The 26994-nt window shown below is 45.0% G+C and overlaps 1 protein-coding gene across 1 annotated transcript in view; it reads left to right on the plus strand.

Moving 5' to 3' along the window:
• The first annotated feature begins 1289 nt into the window (after nucleotides 1-1289).
• VOPP1 (VOPP1 WW domain binding protein) overlaps nucleotides 1290-26994 on the plus strand; it is a 102405-nt gene continuing 76700 nt past the window's right edge. The window contains exon 1 of the mRNA XM_053609598.1: nucleotides 1290-1485. Within this exon, the coding sequence (XP_053465573.1) occupies nucleotides 1432-1485 (54 nt within the window). The 5' untranslated portion in view covers nucleotides 1290-1431. The remainder of the gene's footprint in view (nucleotides 1486-26994) is intronic.

A 26994-nucleotide genomic window follows, 5' to 3' on the forward strand; every position in this document is an offset into this window, starting at 1 on the left:
TAAGTTCAACAAATGCTTGTTGAAAACCCTTATGAATGGGGTGGGATCTGAACAGTGTTGTGAAAAATTAGCGACTTAAAGGAAGTGGGTGGTCAGCAGAGGTGAAGGACACAGTACACTGAACAAGCAGTTCTCTGCCTGGCAGGAGGGTGAATTTCAAGGGGCAGGGCAATTGCAGTGAAGTCCAAGTAGTGCAGGGCAGGAAATGCTGGCATAAAAATACAGACACTTAAGTGGGAGGTTAAGGTGTAGGAAGCCTTCTAGCATACTTAGGTATGCCTTCCTGCCCTCTGGCTGTCCTCCTGTTACCAGTCCAAGAGGGTCAGGCCGCCTGCCTGTTACTGTCAGCCAATATACAGAGATAGGGATAGGTCCACCAAACTTTGTCAGAAGGCTAGCGGTTCTGGACAACGGTGAGAATATCCTAAGACTGTTCTGTTCTTCCATCAAACAAATTAGTTTCAAACATAATAGTTCACAATAAAGACTACAATAACCCTTCTCTTAAATAATTATCAGCACAACACAGTGACAATCTATTACAACATTTCTAATCAAAAGTTAATTCCTAAACTATTCAACATGGGCATCTATAGGGGCGGGAGTTAAATTTACAAAACAGTAAGAATGAGACACTGGGGGTGGCGCCTGTGGCTCAGTGGGTAGGGCGACAGCCCCATATACCGAGGGTGGCGGGTTCGAACCCGGCCCCGACCAAACTGCAACAAAAAATAGCCCGGCGTCGTGGCGGGCGCCTGTGGTCCCAGCTACTCGGGAGGCTGAGGGAAGAAAATTGCCTAAGCCCAGGAGTTGGAGGTTGCTGTGAGCTGAGTGACGCCACGGCACTCTACCGAGGGCGATAAAGTGAGACGCTGTTTCTACGAAAAAAAAAAAAAAAAGGAATGGGACTCCGAAGGTGGAGACCAGCTGTGTCAAGTCCGCCCCAGCCTGGCAGACTCTTTCTTATTCTTACTACCTGTGCTTTCAGTTCTCATCGCACACCTGGGCAGGCTGCGCAGCCCCGGAGGTGAGCGGGAACCCAAGTGCCGGCCACCAGAGTCAGAACAAGCCTCAGCACCGGGGACCGCGCGCTTTTGAAACCCGGTCTCCCTCAGAGGCGGGGGCGCCTGACAGCTGCTCCCAGCCTCGCGCCCCGCCCTCGGAGCGCGCCCCCAGCGCCCGTCCCTGGCGCGCGAACCCGGCCCCATAGCTGCGCAGCCGCGCAGCCGCGCCTCGGGCGCTCCCGGAGCCCCTGGCGCGCGCCGGGCGGGGCGTGTCGGATGCGCGCCCGGCGGGGGCGGAGCGTGGCCACTGTGCGCGGTGCGTCCCTGATCTCTGCTCTCTCGCCTCCGCCCCCAGAGCTCGTCTGCCTCAGACGGAGGTAGTCTGCGACCCGCGCCCAGCGCGACCTGGAGACGACGCGGACGAGCCATGAGTGGCCAGCCTGGGAGGGCGGCGGCGCTGCTGCTCGGGCTGCTCCTGGAGGTAGGGGCTGGGCCGCGCCGCTCGAGGCGCCCCTGGGGGGGCGCGGTTCCGAAGCGTCCCCGAGGCTCTTCTGGGAGAGCCCGCCTTGTAGAGTGGTCGGGACCGCAGGCCGGCGGATCTGCGCGCGTCCTGGGCTGGGCGGTGTGGGAACACCAGTGCGGGAGGCCCCCGCGGTCCCTCCTGGTTCTAGTCCGTGTTGCCTTCTGTCCTCGCAGCTCTCCCCCAGAGGGCTCGTTTCTCGCTCCTACTCCTGCTTGAAGCATCGGGGAGTGACCTTTGCGCGCGGTGCACCGCCCGCAGGCTGGGGCTCGGTGCGGGGGGAGGGCCCCGGGGCGCGGCGCAGGCGCGGAGGGTCCCTGGCGTCCGAGGTCAGGGTCGCCACGCGCGATTTGGGGAAGCTTTGGGAAATACCGTGGGAATGCCCGCGGGACAGCGGCAGGAGGAAATAACCTAGCTTGTTAAAATGACTGCCACTCTGATGAGTACCGCCGCCGCCCTGGCCGGAAAGGGACTTCTTGTGATAGGGGCCGCCCGCGTCTGCCTCAGGCAGCTTCTCCAAAATGGGGGTAGTAGAATTCTGGGGTGTAGGGTCTGAATTAGGGTTTGGGCAACTGCCTTCTCAAGAGTTTCTTTATTTTGAAGGAGGTTTGCATTAAATTAATAGAGTCAAAGCCAGTGGGTGAGGACTAACTTAGGTCTCCTGGGCCCACTCGTTTTAGAAAGTTATAAACTCTTTCTCTTAATAGTTGAAGATGAAGGCTGGCAATGATGACCTGGACGTCATTTTCTCATTTATTGTAAAGTAATTGTTGCAAAATGTTGGAGGAAAAGGTTCAGTTTTCCTGAGAAGGTTGATGGAAAATTTCTTCTTGCTCCCGACTCCGTCACAGTCAAGACTTCCTGTTTTTCTCACTATCCCCCCTCCGTTGGTATTTAATGTTTTTGTGACTGCCTCTCCTCCACTGCATTCTTTCCATTTATTTAGAATCTTAAGACCTTAGGAATCACATCCTCTCAGTGACTCACCTTAGAGAACAAAGGAGATGGAAATCAGAGACTACTATTTACATGACAAGTGTGTGTGTACCTGAGTCTGTCTTCTAATCCTTTCTTTAAAAAATAAAAATAAAAAGAAATCCCCACAATGCTTGATGAAATTACCAAGCCCTGGTCCCTTTCGTTCTAGTCTGTGCCACCCATGTCTCTGTGTGGAGACTCTACTCTGTGTAGAACTGTGCCCTGTGTGTAGCCTAAAAGGCCTCCAGACTAATTTCTTTCCAAAATAGCTAATTTGTTGCATAGTAACTTATCATCTTAACAGGAGTTCAGATTACGTCTGACAAGTTGGAATGACCTTACAGGCAGGAGTTTGATAAACTAAAACCTCAGGGACTAAGATGATGCTTTCACAAAGTGGGATATCTGGATAATTGGTAATTTTGGTTTTCAAGGGGATAGTGTGGTGTTAGTCACTTTTACAGTGTGACTCGTTAAGCTCTTACTTTTATCTGTGGATGAGCAATGTCTCTCCGAAGAATTAAGGAGTTTTTCTTTCTTTCTTTTTTTTTTAGACAGAGCCTCAAGCTGTCACCCTGGGTAGAGTCCTGTGACATCACAGCTCACAGCAACCTCCAACTCCTGGGGTCAAGCAATTCTCTTGCCTCCACCTCCCAAGTAGCTGGGACTACAGGTGCCCGCAATAACGCCCGGCTATTTTTTGGTTGTAGCCATCATTGTGGAATTTTATTTTATTTTTTAAATTTTTAAATTTTTATTTATTTATTTTGAGACAGAGTCTCAAGTTGTCTCCCTAGGTAGAGTGTGTGGCGTCATAGCTCACAGCAACCTTCAACTCTTGGGCTCAAGCGATCCTCTTGCCTCAGTTTTTCTATTTTTAGTAGAGACAGGGTCTCACTTTTGCTCAAGGCAGGTCTCGAACTGGTGAGCTCAAGCAGTCCACCCACCTTAACGTCCCAAAGTGCTAGAATTACAGGTGTGAGCCACCAAGCCAGGCCTAACATGTGGAATTTCATACATGAGATTTATATCTGACATTTTACATCTTGAATTGGTTGCCCTGATATAGTTTATCAGAATATCTCTGATGCTTTTGAAGTCCTGAATGGCACACACAGCCTGTGAGGAGGCCCAAGGTGTCTGTAAGTTGAGTGCATAAAAACAATGTGGGGGCTGTTGGGTGACTCTAGCTTCTGCCTGCTGGCTGCAACCTGGGACATTTTCTTTTGTGTCTTTGTTGTGCATCAGCTGGTTTCAAAGTATAAATTTGCTGTGTAGTTCATCATTAAAGCACCTGTGGCAGTGGCTATCCATCCCTCCCATAGCACACTGTCCCTAGCCTCCCCACCACCACCACCACCACCAGGATCATGCCTGGAGGTTTGCATGTTCGGTGAGAGATTTGGTCAGGAGGGAGTCTAAGCCCTGCTGTGAGACAGACTTTCCTTCCCTGCCTCTCCATCCCTTTCTAGAATTAACTTTTCTGTCAGACACGAAACTGCATGTTTAGTTTTGCATAGCAGATATTCACAGAGAGCTTACCCTGTGGCAGGCAGTGGCACACTTTATAAATATTAATTGATTGGGCAGCGCCTGGGGCTCAGTGAGTAGGGCTCCGGCCCCATATACTGAGGGTGGTGGGTTTGAACTTGGCCCCGGACAAACTGCAAGAAAAAATAGCCAGGCGTCAGTCCCACCTACTTGAGAGGCTGAGGCAAGAGAATCGCCTAAGCCCAAGAGCTGGAGATTGCTGTGAGCTGTGACACCACAGCATTCTACTGAGGGTGACAGAGTGAGACTCTGTCTCAAAAATAAATAAATATTAATTGATTAGTCTTCCTTTAGCAACTACTTTGATCTTCATTTTTTATTTCAAATGGGAGCTGTTTAATAAGGTGTCCCAAGTTTAACACCTGACTTGTGAGGGCTGAGGTGTAAGCCCAGGCAGTCTGGCTCCAGCATGAACACGGGCATGTAGGGAGTGTGTACGTTTTGTGTGTCCCCAGGGGCAATGGTGTCCTTGGAGAAAAGTGTCTAGTTACATAGATAATCCAGCAAACACTCTCCAGAAGCTCAGTCACCTTTTCTAGAGGGACTATGTTAGTCAGCACACACGCAGTTGACAGTTTGGAGAGTGAAGCTGCTCCTTACCACAGGATTCAGCAGGGCTGCAGCAAACCTGGTTGTTTGCTCAGCCTCAGGCAGGGCTTAAGGAGGAACAGCCGCCCACAGTGCCATCCTGCCCCAGCTCACCTCAGTACACTTTATTTTCTGTTAACTTCAGTGAGGGCCTTGCATTTATTCCCTGCCCCCAGTCACTTTGTGGCTGTTGGTGAAGTCCCAGGGACAGGGTCATGAGTGTGGCAGATCCTCAGAGGGGGCCAGAGGCCTAGATTCCCAAGGTTGGTAGAACCTCGAAGCCCTTTTTGGTTCACAAAATCCTAAGGTTCTATGCTCTGTTTTGCCATCTTGTCCTAAAAACAGCCCTGCTAGGAAAAGGGAAGGTTCTTGGCTCGGTGCAGCTGGGGTGCCGGGCACATACACTGGAGCTGGCAGATTCAAATCCAGTCCAGGCCTGCTCAACAACAATGACAACTACAACCAAAAAATAGCCGGGCTTTGTGGTGGGCGCCTGTGGTTCCAGCTGCTTGGGAGGCTGAGGCAAGAGAATCGCTTAAGCCCAGGAGTTTGAGGTTGCTGTAAGCTATGATAGCACAGCACTCTACTGAGGGCAACATGGTGGGACTCTGTCTCAAAAAAGAAAAAAGGGAAGGTCCTGAGCTGCCTCACTTGGCTGTTGCCACACTTTAGAAGCCAAAAAAGGTTTTAAAATCTGATTGCACTTTAGCTGGGGGCCGGGGTGTAATTAGGCCCTGGGCATATGCCCCTCCCCGGGGCTTTTCATCAGAGTGTATTGTTTTCCAGATGTTGTTACTGCAGTCTCTTCAGAGCTTTGGGCCTTGGCACCTTTGAAATACAATCTTTGTTGGAAGAGCTCTGCCCTTTCTGATATGGGCCCATGAGTTTGCAGCGTCTGATTTAGTCTAAAATTCACAGTGCCAGTGCTGTAGGTCCCTGAGGATAGTTACTTTGTTGAGGGGACCAGCCCCATTGTCTTTCTGAGCCTTCTGAGGAACTGAAAACTGGGACCTCTTAAGACAGGTTGTCTTTTGCTTTAGTGTTTGACAACAGAATAGTCCTTCATAGACTAGAAAAAGGAGAGATTATCCCTGAGAGAGATGGTTGGAAAGTGAATATTATCTTTGAAACAGAGGAAAATAAGAAGATTGCTGAATGTTTTTCTGAAGTCCTGTATGTTTTGACACCCAAGAGTCTTGAAAGTAGAACCAAGTTATCTTTGAGTGTTCTTTGTCTTTTTAAAAATTTTTATTTATTTATTTATTATTTATTGTTTGGAATTCACTGAGGGCACAAAGAATTAGGTTACACTGAATGCATTTGTTAGATAAAATCCCTCTTATAATCGTGTCCCACCCCCAAGGGGGAGGCCATACACTGGGACCTCCCCCCTTCCCCTCTCCCCACTTGTTCATTCCCCTGTCCTCCTTGTATTAGCTCATCTGCTGCCTTCACATTGAATAGCATACATTGGATTCTTGCTTCTCCATTCTTGTGATGCTTTACTAAGAAGAATGTGTTCCACTTCCATCCAGGTTAATACAAAAGATGTAAACTCTCCATCTTTTTTAGTGGCTGAATAGTATTCCATGGTATACACATACCCCAGCTTATTAATCCATTCCTGGGTTGGTGGGCACTTAAGCTGTTTGTACATTTTGGCAATTGTAAATTGAGCTGCGATAAACAGTCCAGTGCAAATGTCCTTATGATAAAAGGATTTTTTTTTTTAACTTCTGGATAGATGCCTAGTTATAGTATTGCAGGATCAAATGGGAGGTCTAGTTTGAGTTCTTTCAGGATTCTCCATACTTCCTTCCAAAAAGGTTGTATTAGTTTGCAGTCCCACCAGCAGTGTAAAAATGTTCTCTCCACATTCATGCCAGCCAGCATCTAGTTTTGGGATTTTCTTTTGTGATTTTGTGATTTTGGGCTAATCTTACTGGAATTAGATGATACCTCAAGGTGGTTTTGATCTGGATTTCTCTGATGATTAGGGACAATGAGCATTTTTTCATATGTTTGTTAGCCATTCGTCAGTCTTCCTTAGATAAGTTTTTATTCATGTCTATTGCCCAGTGATATATGGGATTGTTGGGCCTTTTTTTTGTTGATTAATTTTTAGATCCTAGTTATAAAGTTATTGTCCAATTCATAGTATGCAAATAGTTTTTCCTATTCTGAAGGTTGTCTGTTTTGGTTGTCGTTTCCTTAGCCTTTCAGTTTAATTAAGTCTCATTTGTTTATTTTGTTGTTGTAATTGCCACGGAAGTCTTCTTCATAAAATCTTTCCCAAGGCCAATGGCTTCAAGTGTTTTCTCAACACATTCTTCAAGGATTTTTATTGTTCCATGCCTTAGGTTTAAATCTTTTATCCATGTTTACTCAATTTCTGTAAGTGGTGAGAGGTGTGGGTCCAGTTTCAGTCTTTTACATGTGGTTATCCAGTTCTTCCAGCAACATTTATTGAATAGGGATTCTTTCCCCCAGTGTATGTTCTTGTTTGGTTTATCAAAGATCAGGTGGCTGTAATATGTTAGTTTCATTTCATGTTTCCAGATGTCAATTTCTCTGTTTTTGTGCCAATACCATGCTGTTTTGATCACTATGGCCTTATAGCTGAAAGCCTGGAAGGATGATATGCCTGGCATTGTTTTTATTACTAAGAATTGCCTTGGCTATGTGGGCTTTTTTCTGGTTCCATACAAAATGAAGAATTATTGTTTCCAAATCTTGAACATATGATGATGGTATTTTAATGGGGGTTGCATTGAATGTACGTTTTCACAATGTTGATTCTTCCCAGTCATAAGCATAGTATGTTCTTCCATTTGTTAATATCTTCTGTTATTTCTTTTCTTAGGGTTTCTGTGAATTTCTTTGTAGAAGTCCTTCACATCTTTTGTTATGTATATTCCTATGTATTTCATTTTGTGAAACTACTGTGAAGGGAATTGTGTCCTTGATTAGCTTCTCATCTTGGCTGTTATTGGCATATACAAAGGCTACTGACTTGTAGCCATTGATTTTATATCTTGAGACATTACTATTTTTTGATCACTTCCAGGAGTCTTGTGGTTGAGTCCTTGGGGTTCTGTAAGTATAAGATCATATTGTTAGCAAGGAGTCAGAGGTTGACCTCCTGTGGCCCCATTTGGATGCCCTTTATTTTCTTCTCTTGCCTGATTGTATCGGCTAGAACTTCCAGCACTATGTTGAATAGTAGTGGTGATAGAGGACAACCTTGTCTGGTTCCAGTTCTAAGTGGAAAAGTTTTCAGTTTTACTCAGAATGGTATATTGGCTATGGGTTTGTCTTAGATGATGGCTTTGATCAGGTTAAGAAATGTGCCACCTATGCCTAAATTCTTAAGTGTTCTCATTAGAAAAGGATGCTGAATTTTATCAAATGCTTTTTCTGCATCTATTGAGAGGATCATATGGTCTTTGTTTTTGCTTCTGTTAATATGGTGAATTACATTTATGGACTTGCCTATGTTAAAGCAGCCTTGCATCCCTGGGATGAAACTTACTTCATTGTGATGAATGATTTTTTTTTTTTATGTGTAGCTGTAATCTATTGCCTGGAATTTTATTAAGGATTTTTGCGTTTATATTCATTAGTGAAATTGATCTGAAATTCTTCTTTTTAGTTGGGTCTTTTCCTGGTTTTGGTATCAGGGTGATGTTTGCTTTATAGAATGTGTTGGGGAAGATTCCTTCCTTCTCAAATTTTGGCATAATTTCTGCAGCATGGATATAAGCTCTTCTTTGAAGGTTCGATTGAATTCTGGTGTAAAGCCATCTGGACCAGGGGATTTTTTTTGCTGGAAGTTTTTTTTTGTTTGTTTGTTTTTTGTTTTTGTAGACACAGAGTCTCATTTTACTGCCCTCGGTAGAGTGCCATGGCGTCACATAGCTCACAGCAACCTCCAACTCCTTTGCTTAGGTAATTTTCTTCCCTCAGCCTCCAGAGTAGCTGGGACCACAGGCACTCACCACAATGCCCAGCTGTTTTTTTGTTGCAGTTTGGCCACTGCTGGGTTTGAACCTGCCACTCTCGGTATATGGGGCTGGCGCCCTACCCACTGAGCCACAGGCATCGTGTGAGGGAGATTTTTTTTTTTTATTGTTTCTTTGATCTTAGTTCCTGAAATAGGTCTGTTGAAGAGATCTATTTCTTCTTGATTAAGTCTAGGGAGAGGGTGTGATTTCAGGTATTGATCCATTTCCTCCACATTGTCAAACCTCTAGGTATAGAGTTTCTCGTAGTACTCAGAGATGATCTCTTGTATCTCTGTGGCATCTGTTGTTATTTCCCCTTTTCATTTCTGATTGAGGTTATTAGAGATTTTACTTTTGTTTCTAGTTAATCTGACCAAATGTTTATTGATTTAATTTATTTTTTCAAGAAACTAACTTTTCATTTTGTTAATTTTCTGAATGATTCTTTTGTTTTCAATTTCATTAATCTCCGATTTAATTTTGGTTATTTCTTTTCTTCTGTTGGGTTTAGATTAGATTGTTCTTCTTTTTCCAATTCTATAATATGATTCATGAGTTTGTTGATGCTCTCTCTTTCTGTGTTTCAAATGTAGGCATCTAATGTGATGAATTTCCCTCTTAGAACTACTTTTGCTGTATCCCACAGGTTTTGGTAACTCATATCTTTATTGTTGCTATGTTTGAGAAATTTAACAATTTCCTCTTTTATCTCTTCCTGGACCCAACTATCATTTCAACATAAGGTTATTTAATTTCCAAGTCTTTGTGTGGGGATGAACGTTTTTGTTGGAGTTGAGTTCCACCTTTATTGCCTTGTGATCTGAGAAGATAAAAGGTATAATTTAAAATTTCTTTTAATTGGTCTATTTTGGAGTATGTGCCATGGGTTGATGAGAAAAATGGTATGGTGTGTTCTGCATATGTGTATTAATCTCATTTGTCCTAGGATCACAGTTAAGTCCTTTGTTTAGTTTCTGTTTAGAGGATCTGTCCAGTTTTTTCAGAGGGCTGTTAAAGTCCTCACCTATTATGGTGTTAAGGGATATCATATTACTCAGACCCATCAAGGTGTTTTCTATAAATCTGGGAGCATTTAAGTTGGATGCATCCATATTTAAAATTGAAATGTCTTTGTGTTGTGTTGTTCCTTTTACCAGTATAAAGTGTCCATCTTTGTCTGTCTTTCTTTTTTTTTTTTTGAGATAGAGCGTCAAGCTGTCGCCCTAGGTAGAGCGCTGTGGCATCACAGCTCACAGCAACCTCCAACTCCTGGGCTCAAGCGATTCTCCTGCCTCCGCCTCCCAAGTAGGTGGGACTATTGGTGCCCGCCACAACACCCGGCTATTTTTTGGTTGCAGCCATCATTGTTGTTTGGCGAGCCTGGGCTGGATTTGAACCCGCCAGCTCAGATGTATGTGCCTGGCGCCTTAGCCACTTGAGCCACAGGCACCAAGCCATCTTTGTCTTTCTTAACTTTATTTGCTTTAAGTCTGCTTGTATCTGAAAATAAGATTGTAATCCTTCCTGTCTCCTGATTTCCATTTGCTTGAAATACTGTTTTCCATCCCGTAACCCTGAGTCTTGATTTGTCCTTCAAGGCTAGGTGTGTCTCCTGGAGATAGCATATGGATGGTTTGTGCTTTTTTAATCTAATCAACCAGCTTGTGCCTCTTCTTCTTTTTGGAGACAGAGTCTCACTATATTGCTCTTGGTAGAGTGCTGTGACATCACAGCTCACGGCAATCTCAAACTCTTGGGCGTAAGCGATTCTCTTGCCTTAGCCTCCCAAGTAGCTGGGACTACTGGTGTCTGCCATAACCCCAGGCTGTTTTTTTCTTGTTGTTGTTGTTTTTGTTTAGTTGTGCTGGGCCAGGTTCGAGCCCAACAGCCCCTGTGCATGTGGCCAGCACCCTAACCACTGAGCTATGAGTGCCAAGCCTTTTCTTTTTGAGACAGAGTCTCACTATGTGACTATTGGTAGAGGTGTTTGTCATCATAGCTTGCAGCAGCCTCAAACTCTTGGGCTTAAGTGATTCTCTTGCCTCAGCATTCCATGTAGCTGAGAGTACAGGCACCTGTCACAATGCCTGGCTATTTTTTTGTTGTAGTTGTCACTGTTGTTTGGCAGGCCCAGGCCCGGTTCAAACCTGCCAGCCCTAGGGTATATGGCTGACACCCTAGCCGCTGAGCTACAGGTGCCAAGCAAGCCTAGCCTGTGCCTCTTGAGTGGTGAATTCAGTCCATTGATATTTATTGAGGTATGTGTGGTGGAGTTCTGTTCATCTTATTTTCTTTCTTTTTTTTTTTTTGAGACAAAGCCTCAAGCTGTCACCCTGGGTAGTAGAGTGCCATGGTGTCACAGTTCACAGCAACCTTTAACTCCTGGGCTCAAGTGATTCTTCTCCTCCGCCTCCCAAGTAGCTGGGACTACAGGCGCCTGCCACAGTGCCCGGCTATTTTTTGGTTGCAGCCATCATTGTTGTTTGGCGAGCCCGAGCTGGATTTGAACCTGCCAGCTCAGGTGTATGTGGCTGGCACCTTAGCCGCTTGAGCCACAGGCGCTGAGCCCATCTTATTTTCTGAAAGTCTGTTGTATAGTTTTATCCTTTGCACCGTTGTTGGAAGCTAAGTTTTGACCATTAGCTTCTGTGTGTTTACTTTGCTTGTGGTCCATTGAGATGGTCAGTGTTGGGAATAGGTCTAAGTATTTCCTATAAAGCTGGTTTTGTTGTGGCAAATTTCCTCAGTGCTTGTATATCTGCAGAAGATTTGATTTCTCCATCAATTTTGAAGCTTAGTTTAACAGGGTACAGAATTCTGGGCTCAAAATTATTTTGTTTAGGAATGTTGAAGGTGGATGACCATGCTCTTCTGGCTTGGGAGGTTTCAGTTTAAGAGTCTGCTGTCATCCTAATGGCTCTGCGTCTTTATGTCAGTTAGTGCTTACTCCTGGGTGATTGCAGAATTTTTTCTTTAATTTTGACTTTGGACAGGGTTATTACAATGTGTCTTGGAGAGGTTCTGTGTTGAAATGATCTGGGGTTTGATATCCATCTGAAAGGAGTGTGTCAGGGTCTTTAGTAAAACTTGGAACGTTTTCATTTATGATAAGTCTCCAGTAGGGCTTCCTTTCCTTTGTCACAATGCCTGGCTATTTTGAGACAATCTTCCTACCCTTCAGGAATCCCTAGTATGTTTGAATGCTTCATGGACTTGCATAGTTCTCTGAACATCTGTTCTGCTTTCTCTCTCTTCTTTTCTGCCTCTTTAACTGCATGGATTAACTCAAAAACTTTATCCTCTAGCTCTGAGGTTCTTTCTTCTCCATGGTTCATTCTTCTTCATTTCCTTGAGCTCTGCCATATTTTTTTATAGTCTACATATCTCTCATCCAACTTTTGGTTCTGTCTTTCCATTTTCTTGTCTATTCCTTTTATTATCTTTTTCATCCACATTTTAAATTTCTTTCCTGTCAAATCCATTAATTCTTTATATGTGGCATCTTCTGCAGTAGTATGGTCCCTTAGGGGAGTTCCTCTGTTTTGATTTTTCATGTTGCCTGAATTTTTCTGCTGGTTTCTCCTCGTGTGTTCTTTCTTCTTGTTCACTTCCTTGTCCTCCTTTTTCTTTCTCCTACTTCCTTTGTTTTAAACAGAAGTCCTTGCTCTTGGCTGTGTGCTCATAGCTCAGTGGTTAGGGCGCCGATCACATACACTGACACAGGCTGGTTTGAATCCAGCCCAGGCCTGCTAAACAACAAGGACAACTGCAACAACAACAACAACAACAAAAAATAGCCAAGCGTTGTCATGGGCACCTGTAGTCCCAGCTACTTGGGGGTCTTAGGCAAGAGAATCACTTAAGCCCAAGAGTTTGAGGTTGCTGTGAGCTGCGACACCATGGCACTCTACCAGGGACAACATAGTCAGACTCTGTCTCAAAAAAAAGAAGTCCTTGCTCTTGATGACAATATGTTGCCCCAACACCAGGTGGTGTGTGGTATTTTTAGGAGACAGAGAGCACAGCCAGCAACCTCTATGGTCCTTACTCCAAACTTAGTTGCCTTCAGTGATCGCTTGATTGTTTACTCAGCATTCTGACCCTGCCGGGTTGGGATTTTAAAGCTCACAATAATCCTTCTGGGGCAGGTTTCACAGTGGCCTCTGTCCAGTTCCTGTGGGGTGTGGGAGTCCCTTAGCATGTCCCAAGAGTGGAGTTCTGATCCCTTCAGGCAGAATTAAGACAGCCATGCTTTAGGCCCCTGCTAAGACCCTTTCATGACCTTCCCACAGCGATAGCCCCCTGGCCCACCAGACCTTCTCAGGATGGCTGCCTTGCCAGCCACTACACCTATGGCAAATCCACTCCAACTGGCATTCAAATCTGGTTGCTGTGTACTGTTCAAGTCCTCCCACTCTTCCAGGCTTTCCACTCCATGCACAGCTTATCTCAACAACTGAAACTCCAGAAAGACTTCTTCCTATCCTGGACCTCTATGGGGTGGCCAGCCAGTTTCAGCCAGTTACAATCACTTGTCTAATTCATCAGATTTCCACCATTCTGGATCATATTCTGTATCCAGCTCACCACCTCCTCACTGTGCTTCCTGAGCTACGACTGTGGGTAAGGTCCCTGCATCAGGTGTGGCTGGGTTCTCTCATTTTCCCAGATCTTTCTAGGAGAGCTCTGCTGAACGATCCTCTGGTCTCACATCTTGCTCCGCCCCCATGTTGTTTTTTTTTTGTTTGTTTGTTTGTTTTGAGAGAGAGTCTCTCTTTGTTGCCCCCAGTAGAGTGCTATTGCGTCACAGCTCACAGCAACATCCAACTCTTGGGCTTTGGTGATCCTCTTGCCTCAGCCTCAAGAGTAACTGGAACTACAGACACCCGCCACAATCCCCAGCTATTTTTGTTGCAGTTTGGCCGAGGCTGTGTGTGAACCCACCACCCTCGATATATGTGGCCGGCGCTCTACCCACTGAGCCACAGGCGCCGCCATGTTTTTTGTTTTTACCAAATATTTTTTCTTACTCTGGAATTCCAACAAATCTGGCAGTTCTGTCTGCTCATTTTCTGAAATAAATCTTCTGCAACCATCCCACTCTTTAGAGTTTTTAGAATCTGAGCAACATGCAGTTTAAATGAACTAGAGGCCTGTCAGGAGTCTGCCTCTGGAAGCTCCATGGGAGGCTGGGATCCCTGGGTGAGAAGTGGCATTGGTTATGCGTGTAGCTGGTGGCCTTTGTTTTCTTTCTGTTCTTGCACAGCTGTAAAGTCTGACTGCTGGGGAAGTGACTTTTTTTTTTTTTTTTTTTGGCCGGGGCTGGGTTTGAACCTGCCACCTCCAGCACATGGGACCGGCGCCCTACTCCTTGAGCCACAGGCGCCACCCGGAAGTGACTTCTAAAACACTGCAGGGGTAGGGTCAGACTAGTGGCCACTTGGTTAGGCCCCCAATGCAAATCATTTTCCTAGAACTCACTTAATCCTGCCCTTTTGATGAAGCACCTTAAATGTCGCCCTCTCAGTGAGGCCTGTCTTGACCACCCTGTTTAAAATTCCATCCCAATTCCCTTTCTAGTCTACCTTACTTCGACCAGTGCCCTCCTTTCCCTCTGTGGATTACCTTCAGAAGATGATGGAATTTACTATCCACCTTGCAGGGACTTTAGGGGCAATGATTCTGGTCTACTTTCTTAACTAAAAGATTCTCAGCTCCTAGAACAGTGCCTGGCCTTGAGTGGAAAGTAGACCAGTGAGTGATGGCCAGGGAAGGGGCTGAGCAGGCTTGCAGTAAGAGAGGGTATAAGGCAAGTGATTAGCTGGGGGCTCTGAAGGGAGGGTACCTGTGCTAGGTATTCCTGGACTTAGAGCTAATCAGTATTTGAACACCTGTGTGTCAAGACAAAGCATCAATGTTTAGGGCAACTTTAGGTGTTAGTTTTTTAAATTAAAATTGAATATTAAGGCTCTCCCCCAGTGGCTAACTAGAATCCCTCTTGGTCTGGGGGTTTGGCCTAGTCATGAGAAGGGAGCTCAGTCAGGCCTCATCGTGTCCCTTTCCCTTCTTGGAGAGGTCATTTGTGACTCATTTATAGGCCTAAAGTTATGCAGGACCTACCTACAGGTTAATATATACAACAAACCGCTTGGGTCTGAGTTTACATCCTATAGTGTATCTCTGATTAACAGACCCTTATCTCAACTCAGCATTCCTTCTTTTCTCTTTTTTCTTCAGACAAGAGTCTCACTCTGTAGGTCTGGGTAGAGTGCCATGGTGTCATTGAAGCTCACAGTAACCTCAGACTCTTGGTCTCTAGCAATCCCCCTGCCTCGGTCTCCCAAGTAGCTGGGAGCCTAGCTGGGACTACAGCTAGGTTTTTTCACCACACCCAGCTGATTTTTCTATTCTTACTAGAGACAGGATCTCGTTCTTGCTTGGGCTGGTCTCCTGAGGTCAAACGATCCACCTGTCTTGCAGAGCAAACTTCTGGGGGTGGGGCTAGATGGATGCTTTGTCTTTGTTTTAGGAGAAGGTGGAGGAGGCTTCTGTTCATGTCTTTTGCCCACTTTTTGATGGAGTTGTTGGATCTTTTTGTTGCTGATTTGCTTGAGTTCTTTGTAGATTCTGGTTATTACTACATAGCCCTTTGTTAGATAAATACTTTCTCTTATTCTGTAGGTTATCTGTTTGCTCTTTGTAGATTCTGGTTATTACTACATAGCCCTTTATTAGACAGTTTGCAAATACTTTCTCTTATTCTCTAGGTTATCTGTTTGCTCTGTTGATATGTATACCGTGAAATGCCTTTTACAACAATCTGGATGGAACTGGAGACCATTATCCTAAGTGAAGTATCTAAAAAATGGAAAAACAAATACCGCATGTACTAACTTTTAAATTAGAATTAACTGATGAGTGCACATGTGCACAGAAGGAAGTAAAACTCAACAGAAATCAAGCAGAGTAGGGGGTGGAGGGAAACCTACCTAATGGGTGCAGTGAACACCATCTGGGTGATGGGCACACTTAGATCCCTGTCTCAACCATTGTAAAAGCGATTCATGTAACCAAAATTATTTGTATCCCACAATACTTTGAAATAAAGAAAAAACACACAGTAACAGTATGTGGTGGTTTTATTATTAGTTGGTCACTCTGCCGGAAGCTGAGTTTCTTGTCTGACTGAATTCATCTCCGTGGTACTGGTGGGCAAATTGCAGTTAAGGAAGAGGCTTCCTTGCCTAGGGCCTTGAGCAGGTTGAAACCAAGTAACCTGATGCTTTTATCATTTCCTGGTAGAAAAGAAATTTGTCTTCAAAATCATGGCTTCTCAGCTCTGGTCAGCTGAGCCAGCTATGGGAGTCCACCGATGGTGTCAGGTCATCAGTCTCCCAAGGGCATGGCCAACACTGGGGGCAGCGGCTGCTGGTGGGCATGCTCATGGGCAGACACCATGCCAATCCCTGAGACAGGCAGGGGAAGCTCATTAGTTAGGAGTCAGGATGGCCAGGTGATGGTTGTCACCACTAGAACCAGCACCCTTTCTGCTCCCTCCTTTGATCAGAATTCGCTTGTGTGTACAGTTCTTCTGGCACATGGCTTGGGGGGCTCATTGAAACCGTTGTCCCAGAATATGAGGGGCCCAGATTAAAAGAAACCTTTGCTGTCCATGGGGCAATTGTTGTGCTGGCTAAGTTGTTTACAAAGTTTGAGCACAAATAAAATTAATACAGTGTGTCTTAGTAAGGAAACCCGAGGTAGAATTAAACTTCCCAGTGAGCGTGGCTTGTTTCTAGCCTTGAACATGGAACTGTGCCTTTGTTTTTTCCTTTGGTTTTTTAGCAAGTCTGCATTAGCTGAAAAGATCTCACAACACTAATACAGCTCTTCCTTTGTCAACCAGCTTTACTGACAGTGCCACAGTTTGGTGTTGCCCTATAGGCATGGGCTGTCATCTGAAGTCCTTACTCTGGCTCATGGGAGGCCATGGAGCTGGTTGGAATCGGTGTTAGCGGAACCTTTCTCGGCTAGCAGGGTTCTCGCTGGTAAAGTGGTATGTAGGTACATATAAGCAAGTTACCAGGTCTGAAATATACATTATTTGTATACATTTCCATTTGGTTGTCTGGAAGAAGTTTAAAGTAAACATCAAACTATTGAAGGTATTTTTTTTTTTCAAAATCAGCATTCTAATTTAATTTTTTGACATATAATAAGCCGTACATAATTACTGTATACAATTTGATGAGTTTGGAGATAACTGTGTATCCGTGAAGCCTTCTCCACTGTCTATGCCATAAATCTAATCTATTGTTCCCAAAGGTTTTCCCTGCCCTCTTACTGTTATTATACATGTGATAAGAGCTCTGTAACCCGTGATCTGCTCTCTCAGCAGAGCTGTCAGTACACACTGCCGTTCTGTCAGTTACGGGTACTGTGCTGCACAATGGGTCTCTAGGACTTGCTCACCTTGCACAGCTGAAACTGCGTGTTTTCACTGACACCTCCCTGTTTTCCCCTCCACTGACCCCTGGCAGTCATCACTGCACTCTCCTAAGGTCCTGCTTATAATACTTGACAGGGGACTTGTCAGGCTGTGTGCTGATCAGAATGCTGTGTGGCCTTTTAGTAACAGGAAGCCAGGTGGAAAGGTGCAGACTTTGTCATTGCCTGGCACAGCGCGGAGTCCCAGCACTGGAGTTGCCTGGGCCTGGTTCATGTGCAGGCTTGCTGCCATCCTCAGGATCCTTCCACCTCTATCCTGCTGTTGTCTGGAGCTGGTCCTGTCTTTGCAGTGTGCTGTATCAGCTTCTCATGAAATGTAAACAGCACTACTCAGAGCATCTGGTAGGGCCTGTGTGCATGCTGCATTTTGGGCATCTCCACAGTTTGGGTGGAGATGGTGTTAGATGGATCCTTAAAAATCTGTATTTTTTATTTATTTATTTATTTATTTTTTTGAGACAGAGCCTCAAGCTGTCGCCCTGGGTAGAGTGCCGTGGCATCACAGCTCATAGCAACCTCCAATTCCTGGGCTCAAGCGATTCTCCTGCCTCTGCTTCCCAGGTAGCTGGGACTACAGGCACCCTCTACAATGCCTGGCTAGTTTTCGGTTGTACTTGTAATTGTTTGGTGGGCCCAGGCTGGATTCGAACCCGCCAGCTCAGGTGTATGTGGCTGGCACCTTAGCAACTTGAGCCATAGGCGCCTAGCCTAAAAATCGGTATATTTAAACTCAGGCTAAAGCCAGTGAGTGATTCAAGATATAAGAAGATATAGACGCCTTCTTGCTAGCATATGTAGTATTTTTCATACAGTTGAGTATTTTTTAAGACTCTCCAACATTATTTTGTTTCTCCAAATGATGATGGCAACATACTGGGGCTTCCTGTGTGGCAAGTGTTTTAAACACTTGGCATTTCCTCCCTGCAGCCCCTTCCTACCTAAGCTTGGTACTACCCGAGGTCCATTTTGCAGACCTGCACTGCGAGGTGTGGGGATGGGGAGCTTGCTCATTTTGAGTGCAGAGTGTGAGGATAGCCTACCTGGAACACCAGCTTCCAAGAAACAGAATCCCTGGTCCAAGTATGGAAGTTAGGGCTTCTTCCATATGGGCAGAGGCAGAGGAGCTTTTAGCAGGACTACAACGTCATTCATACCAGGTCTGCACATAGTTACAGCAATGTTTCTCTTGGGGAAGGGTGTATTTAACATTTTTTTTACAGAGGGAGTAGTAAACAGGTTTTTTGTCCTGGGGTCTAAACAAAGCAGGACAACCAAGGGGGAGTTAATCTACAACAAGGGCCACTAGTTAAGAGGTTCAGTCTCTGACTTCATTTAATTCTCTGTAGTCATTATACAGAACAGAAAACTATAAGAAAGGGACCGAGTCTATAATCTGAGAACAGAAGTTGTAGCCATATATGACTGGATCACAGTTACATCTCTCAAAGCTTAAAGTGTTTTGGGAAGTTCCAACAGCTTTTAAATTGTATTCATTTTCACAGACTTCACAGTTGTTCCTCAGCATGTGCAGTGTATGTGATCACAGCGCTTGGTCTGTGAGGTCCCATGGCAGCTGTCCTGGCAGGATCCTTGGGGGCGATTCACACTTTAGGTGTTTTGGTAGTTTACGAGATGTTCAGTCTTGTTATATAAGTGAGGTGTCTTTACTGTAAATAGGATATGGAGATGGAAGATGGGAGTTTTGGCTCATGGATGCAGAGGTGGATGGGCAGATATGTGGACTGGAGGGAGCTGAGCAGCCAGGGAGGCGCACTGCAGCTTTGTAGCCATAGTGCACGTCACCTTAGCTACCCAGTGCTTTGTCTTGGGCTGGGGGCGGGGTGGGGGGACGGGTGTGTGCAGGGGACTAGGCAGGACGCCTGGGCCAAGAGTACTCCAGAACCACTCTGCAGAGGCTCTGGGCAAGGGCAGCACTTTCCATGTCATAGTGTTGAGTTGAGTGCTGGGTCCCCGGCATTGGTGGGTGAGCCAGAGGGGCTCCCAGGACATAAACCCGAGTTCCCATTACCATGTATACATAGGAAATACTGGGGAGGAGACTTCTACTGGGAAATATCTCAGAATGTATAGAAAACACACACGTGAGTTTTGGTGTGTGGGCTGTTAGGGTTACTCATTATTTATATTTATCTTTTCTGTTTTATGTCCATTAGCAGAGCATGTTGAAGGGAATCCGGTTCAAGCAGTCTTTGTAATACTGATATTATAGTCTGTGAAAGGCCTTTGTAAGTAGAAATTATGTGTGTGAAATTTGGTTTACTGTTTCTAACTTATCACAAAGAGTTAGGTTCCAGCAAAGAGCATGCTGCTTATATAAAAAGTAACTATGACTCTGTTTAATAATAAGGAAGTGCAGAGAGCCCAGACCTGAGGAGCTTTGTGTGCCCAAGTTTAGGAAAAGGGCCATTGGGAGCCACACTAGGACCAGCGTGGCACCACAACTGTATGTGCTGGATCCCACCCAGCACTTGAGACATTTTGGGCACTGTCCTCATGGTGACAGGAAAGATTGTCACTCATTTTTTAGATGTGCAAACTGCTGATGAGAAGTGATTTAACATAGGTTATCGGTGCAGTAAAGTGGTGGGAGTTGTTCTTACCAGTGTTTGTGTACAGAAACAGAGTCAGTGTCCTACAGTATGCAGCACCTCCGTGGATTCGAGTGGGGAGTGGGGCAGGGAGGGAAGGTGCTGGTGCTGGCCTGGGGGTTCCACATGGAGCTCTTCCTTGCCCATACCTGTCCCCACCTCTGCCTTTCCCCCCACCCCCGCCTTCATTCCCAGCTCTGGTTTGCTTCTCCAAGTCTGCAGGCAGATTGATAATTTATTTTAAGGCTGGTTCTTTTTTAAATGTATATTTATCTGTGCAACTTAAGTTTCAGATGGATTTTATTTTGACCCAGAGACATGTTTCAGGGTCATGGTTTTTATTTGGAAACAGCCTCTTTTTGAGAGAACCCTTTGCCTGACTGTCTCCTTCATGAGAGGCTCTTCCTTCTCCCTTCCCTCTCCCCCGTTTGAGCCTCAGTTGCTGACTGATGTCTCCTAGGCCTGCTTGAGAGTTCCTTCCTCTCCTCATTCTATGAGAGAAACCAAGTCTTTAATGACAGTAAATTTTGAGCAGGTAGCAGCTAAGCGTGAGAAGATGAATGGATCTGGGTCATACTATCACAAGGTAGGCTTTGTAAATGGCATTCCCTGACTTATGCAGTGCACAACCTGTGAGGCAGAATAGGACAGATCTGAGTAGCCCTGCTGTGAGGCTTCAGGGTCTGGAAGGAAACAAAGCCTGGTCATTGGGCCTAGAAAAAGTGTGGTGAGGAGGGAAAGAGAGGGAGAGAATAAGAATGGAGGGGAGGAACAAGAGCTGTGAGATTGAGGACAGGGAATGGAGGTTTACAGAGAGGTGGGGAGAGGGTCTACTTTTGACCCCAGTTTCTTTAAGGGGAATATTTAAACCAAAGCCAAAATCTTTAGGTCTACATTTATAATCTAAATATTATTTGTTTTGTAGTAAATGACTTGGAGTTTACAGAAAACCTTATAGCCCTTGGGTCTGTGTCACAGAAAAACACCCCACAGTGCCCCAGTCTGCTCTTTATCTTCCTCACTTGGGGACCAGACCCCTAGCACTGCACATGTAGGAATGAAAATGCATCCCTGATGAAAGTCGCCGATTAGGTACTGCATTGAAAATTTCCCCGCCAAACTCCTCCTTTTTAAAAAAAATTTAGGAATCCAATGTTGAAAAATAGCCTGTAGAGCAGATGTAAACTGCACTCCTTTCTCCTGCTGGGGTAACACATGTATTGAGAATGAGATTATAAGATATAATTAACTCACCAGCCTATACTGTTATTCTCTCAATGTTTCCAGGTTTGATATATTTTAGGAAGATGGACAGCTGCAGTTGCGTTGTCAAGCATTTGTCATTTTGCTGTAGCAGTAACACTGAAACCCAGACAAAAGCTCCAACCTGACTTTGATTACAACAGTGCATATATTTTCCTGAAGTGCTTGAGTATTTTTAGCAATGTGCAGCCAGCAGCGTTCATGAGTTTTCTTTGGTTTCAAGGGTAGTCTAGGAGATACTGTCTTGTTTCCATAGTGCTGTCACCTCTGGGCTTGGAATGGCTGAGCTTGACTCAGCCCTGGGAGTCTGGGGAGCACAGGGCTCCCCTTGCCTCTGCCTGCCCCCTCTTCAGGGAAGTTGCCTGGCAGCATGGATGTTCAGTGCCTCTGACTTTGACCGTGTGGCAGCGCCCTGGCCCCTCACTCTGGGAGCAGCCAGGCTATTGGTGTGGGTGGCCAGCAAGTGTTCTGGCAAGTGTTCCGGTGGTTGAGGCAGGCAATCTCCCCTCAGGAGCGAGTCTTTCACCAAACAAAGTTTGGGGACACCATTCTTTTCTTCAGGAGGGAAGAGAGTGCAGGGGCTTTCTTAAAAGGGGGATTTTCTCTCTCTCTCTCTCTCTCTTTTTTTTTTTTTTTTGTCAGAGCAGCTTAGATCTATAAAAGAGGGATTTCTTACAGAATATTCCTGTCCTCTCTCTCCTTTCTGGTGGTCATGGTTATGGACTCTGTTTCCCAGGTTCTGTGTGTGGTCTCGTCTGAGAGGAGTGTGGTAAGCTGCAGCATGCTAATTGGGTAAAAATGACGAAAGCCTGCCAGAGAGTGTGAAAGAGTGTCAGTAAAAGAGTGTCACCGTCACAAGAGCTGGTGTATCACCCACATGCTGTGCGTCCTTGGCCAGCCTTGTGGGAGGAGTGACTGTCAGACTTGCTCCCGTGGAGCTTATGCAGACCCTGTGAGGGATGACAGGTGCACACCTTAGCTGTGATGTGTGAAGAAGATGCCCTGAAGACAAGTTGGCAAGCTGCCGATCTTCTCACACTGGGGTCACTGTGGTGTGTGGGAAGGATGGAAACTGGGTAAAAATTTGGCATCTCTTCTTGGAGCTTCCATTTACCTTGAAAGTTTTAATGGGGCCGGCAGTACATGGTCTTTTAATTGATAAGTAATTGAAAACATATATAAAATTTATTGCACATATATCATGGAGTAGAATATAACCAGTGTGAATAGAATGCAATAGATGTGAACTTTTAAGATAAAGCTTGAGATGTCGAGGAAGTTTGTGTTCCACTGACCTCATCGCCATGCTCCCTGCTCCTGTTCTCAGAATCTACTTGGGCTGTCAGGGGCATTCTGGTGGAAAAGTCTGAGAAGCCTTGATGAGGGACTATAGCAGGTGACCACGGTTCTGGGTATGCTTTTCAGAGAAGTTGAAAGAAGAGAGACCCATATGCAGAAGGGCAGTGCTCCTGCCCAGAGGGCTGGTTGTGTGTGTAGAAACACAGCTCCCCTGCGGGGCCTATTGGGGAGTGATGGGCATGACACGAGAAGTCCTCACTGAGGAAGTGGGATGGGGAAGTGCCAGGCACCTTTCAGGTCTAAAGGATTGTTTGTTAATCTTGATTTTTCAGGAAAAATTGGACATCTAGATTTTTGTGTAAAGTTTCCTTATCTTAAAACAAAACCTACCTGTGCTGGGCTGGTGGCGGGTGCTCATTTCTGACTCAGTTTCTAGGAAGGCCTGTTGGTCCCCTGAGGGGATAGAAGATTAGCATACTTAGTTCCCAGGGCACAGAGCTCTGGATAAAGGTAGTTTGGGGCTGTTTGTTGAGTTTCTGTTAACAAGATTCTGTTAACAAGAAGTTGGCAAGATTTCTTGGAACCAAAAGGCTTAGGTTTAAATTATAGACTGCTATCTATCCCTGAATGTCTGGGAAGGACAGGATTTCCCTATGTATTAGCCCCCTGCCCCTGCTAGCCTCAGAATCTGTGTAATTATGCATCCTGCCCCGTAGGAGGGAAGCACCTTAGGGTCACTCTCTCCTCCCTCCCGCAGGAGCCAGTGCCGGTCTGGACCTCCTTGGGCATGAGGTGAGAACCCTGCACCGGCAGGCTGCTGGCCACTGCTTCCAGGAGCTGTAGGGGCTGCTCACTAGTCCTTGCACCACTGGAGCTGCTGAAATCTGGGTTAGAGGGATTACACGTTGCCTGGCCTTGTGCCAAACGGGGCAGTTGGCAAAATGTAGGTCAGCTAGTGTGTGCTGAGTAATCTCTGCTCCTGCTGGCTCATTCTGCGAAAGGTGCTGTCTTTCCTTGCACCTCAGGGAAAATGCCTGGAGCTTCCATTTATGGAGGCACTTGACCCCAGTTTTAGGATAAAGACTTAATCTTCACAGAGTGGGCTCCTAGGCCCTGTGTGACCTGAATCTGGATGCTTCCTCTTCTCCATCACGCCCACATTTGCCCTCTGTGTTTCCAAACCAGGTGTTCTTAATTCAGGTGTTTTGTTGCTGTTACTGTTTGGGTTTTGGTGGTGGTGGTGGTGGTGGGGGCATAGTATCTTGCTGGGTTTTTTTAAATCAACTTTTCATTTTGGAATAATTTTAGATTTATGGAAAAGTTACAGAGGTGTTCTGTGCATTGCTTACCGAGTTTCCACTAATTAACATCTTACATTGCTGTGCTACATTTGTCCAAAAAGGAAACTAACATGGGTGTGTAGCTATAAATTACACTCCACGCCTTACTTGGATTCCACCAGTTTTCCCATTAATGTCCATTCTTACCAAAGTCCAGTCCAGAATGCCGTATTGAATTAGGTTTAATTCCAATTCTGACAGAATTTCTTACTTCCTACCACCTTATGATCTATAGGATCATACAATTTTACCTTTCCCTTTTCTTAAGAATCTTTTTTGTACGGCTATTCCAAACTTGGTGACTCGAATTAGACCTTTGCTTGTGTGCCAGATTTCCCCTGTGTGTCTGTCCTCAATGCTCTTCTCACGTGTCTCAGCTTCTGCTGCAGCCAGAGCTGTGCACACACAGTGCACGTCCGAGCCGAGTGAGCAGCCAGCTCAGAAAAACCTCCCTTCATCAAGGTAGGAACCTCACCTCCCTGGCATGGTAGCTCTGTTAGTTTACATGGGGCTTGTCAGGCCAGGAGCCCTGGACACCAAGCAGGTGCAGGACTGAGCCCTGCTGATCCCCAAGCTCTGCCAGATGAGGATGAGACGTGTGCCAGAGTGACCCTGGAGCTGCGACTTCAGCTGCAGTCAGCTGGTTCCAGAGTCCTGGTGGGGTGAGACCACACCTGTGTTTACCTTAAGGTGAATTCAGCTTTGCCTTTTGGGCCAGCAATGGGGAGCAGAGAGGTGTGTGTGTGTATTTTGGGGTGCTAGAATGTTGATGTTACTAGAGGCCTCCCAGCACAGGGACTGGCCAAATTGGGAACAGCATACTTAACTACTTTTGAAGCACAGTGTCCAGCTGGATGACAGTCCGGATGAAAGAGTATTTTTTCTCCTAGTCTGGTTTCACCTGTTTCTGTCAAAGAAATGGGGTCACAGGTAACCCTGATCATAAATGACTTACCTTTGCTGAATGCAACAAATCAATTTCTTTTTCCTCCCCTTCTCTCCCTTCCTTTTCCCTCCTCAACAGAGTTTCATTCTGTTGCTCTGGGTAGAGTATTGTGGCATCATAGTTCAGAGCAATGTCAAACTCGTGGGCTCACGTGATCCTCTTGCCTCAGCCTCCTGAGTAGCTGGCTCTGCAGGTGCCTAACACAATGGTCAGCTAGTTTTTCTGTTTTTAGTAGAGATAGGGTCACGCTCTTTCTCAGGCTGGTCTTGAATTCCTGAGCTCAAGCAGTCCACCTGCCTTGGCCTCCCAGAGTGCTAGGATTATAGGCATGAGCCACTGCACCCAACCTTAATTTCATTTTTTAAAAATTATTTTAATTTAATTAACTTATTTATTTATTTTAGAGGCAGAGTCTCACTTTGTTGCCCTCGGTAGAGTGCCGTTGCATCACAGCTCACAGCAACCTCTAACTCCTGGGCTTAGGTGATTCTTTTGCCTCAGCCTCCCGAGTAGCTGGGACTACAGGTGCCTGCCACAATGCCTGGCTATTTTTTGTTGCAGTTTGGCCTGGGCCAGGTTCGAACCCGCCACCCTCAATATATGGGGCCGGTGTCCTACCCATTAAGCCACAGGTGCTGCCCAGTTTTTTTTTTTTTTTTTTTAAAGACAGAGTTTCACTCCGTTAGCCTCTGTAGAGTGCTGTTGTATCACAGCTCACAGCAACCTCTAGCTCTTGGGCTTAGGCGATTCTCTTGCCTCAACCTCCCAGTAGCTGGGACTACAGGCCCCTGCAACAACACCTGGCTATTTTTTGTTGTAGTTTGGCCGGGGCCAGCGCCCTACTCACTGAGCCACAGGCACCGCCCAACTGCCCAGTTATTTTTATTTTTAAATATTAGATTATTAAATATGAAAGTTCAGTTTCCTTAAGTACTAAGTTTGACAGTTGATATCGTTGACATTTCACTTTGACACTGCTCATTTTTATTGAGAAGATACATCCTCAGTCTTTCAAACCCACATTTTGGCTTGTGACTATCTTTCATTTTTTTCTCTCTTTTTATTTATTTTTTTCAGAATATTGAGGTAAACTTTTTTTTACATAATTTGTTTTTGTACACCTTGAGTTAAAGTTACACGTGTATCAAAATTTTTAGAGCAATTTTTGTGAAACCAAAGGATACCTACTTAGCAAAGGAAACAAAGTAAAGACACAGCCTACAAAATGGGAGATAATGTTTGTACACTATCTGATAATATTTAATAACCAGAGTATATAAGGAACTCAACTGTGCAGCAAAATAAAAATCTGTCTAAAATTTGACAAATGATCTGAATAGGTGATTTTTAAAATAAGACATACACATGTCCACCAGATACCTGGATGATATGCTCTATGTAACTAATCAGAGAAATGCCAGTCAAAACAATCTCACACCTATTAAGATTATCAGAAATACCTGAAAGTGAAAACAATGTAACCTAAAAATTTGTACCCTCACATTAATTTGAAATTTAAAAAAAAAGATATTCAAAAGAACAAAAAGTAAATGCTGGGGAGGATGTGGAGAAAGGGGAACCCTTGCTATTGCACTGTTGGTGGGAATGTGAAGTTAGTGTACCAGCATGGAAAGCAGTGTAGCTTCCTCAGAGAAGTAAAAGCAGAACTACCCGTGTTGATCACAGCACTATTGACAGGTGCCCATCAAAGGATGATGGGTAGTGAATTTGTGGCGTGTACATAGTTCTATAGCCATAAAAAGAATGAAATTCTGCCATTTGCAGCAATATGGATCAACATGGAGGATGTTAAGTGAAATAAGCTAGAGGCATAAAGCCAAATGTCACATGTTGGGGCTTAAAAAGATTGATTTCATGGAGACAGTGAAAAGAGTAATGGTTACTGGAGGCCGGAAAGGATGGTAGGAAGAGGGGGATTGAGAATGGTTGGTGGATGGATGCAAAAATACAGTCAGATAGACAGAGTAAGATCTAGTGTTCTACGTCACAGTAGAGCAACTATAGTATTTCAAAATAGCTAGAAGAGATTTGTAATGTTCCAACACAAGGAAATGATGTTTGAAAACGGCAATCAATATCCCTAGTACCCCAATTTGATCATTACACAATGTAAGTTTGTGTCAAAACTATTGACATAGTAAAACTATTATGTATCCATAAAAATTTAAAAGAAGAGTGCATGCTGGTTTTTCTTATATTTTTAAGAACAGTTTTATTGAGATATAATTCATATACCATTTCTTTATCCATATTCACAGGGTTATGTATCCTTCACTCAATCTAATTTTAGAATATTTGGTTCTTCCTAGAAGAAACTTTGTACCCGTTTGCAGTCACTCCATGTTCTTCTCTTCCCATGCCTA

The sequence above is a fragment of the Nycticebus coucang genome, chromosome 11 (assembly GCF_027406575.1).
Source record: "Nycticebus coucang isolate mNycCou1 chromosome 11, mNycCou1.pri, whole genome shotgun sequence".
Lineage (NCBI taxonomy): Eukaryota > Metazoa > Chordata > Mammalia > Primates > Lorisidae > Nycticebus > Nycticebus coucang.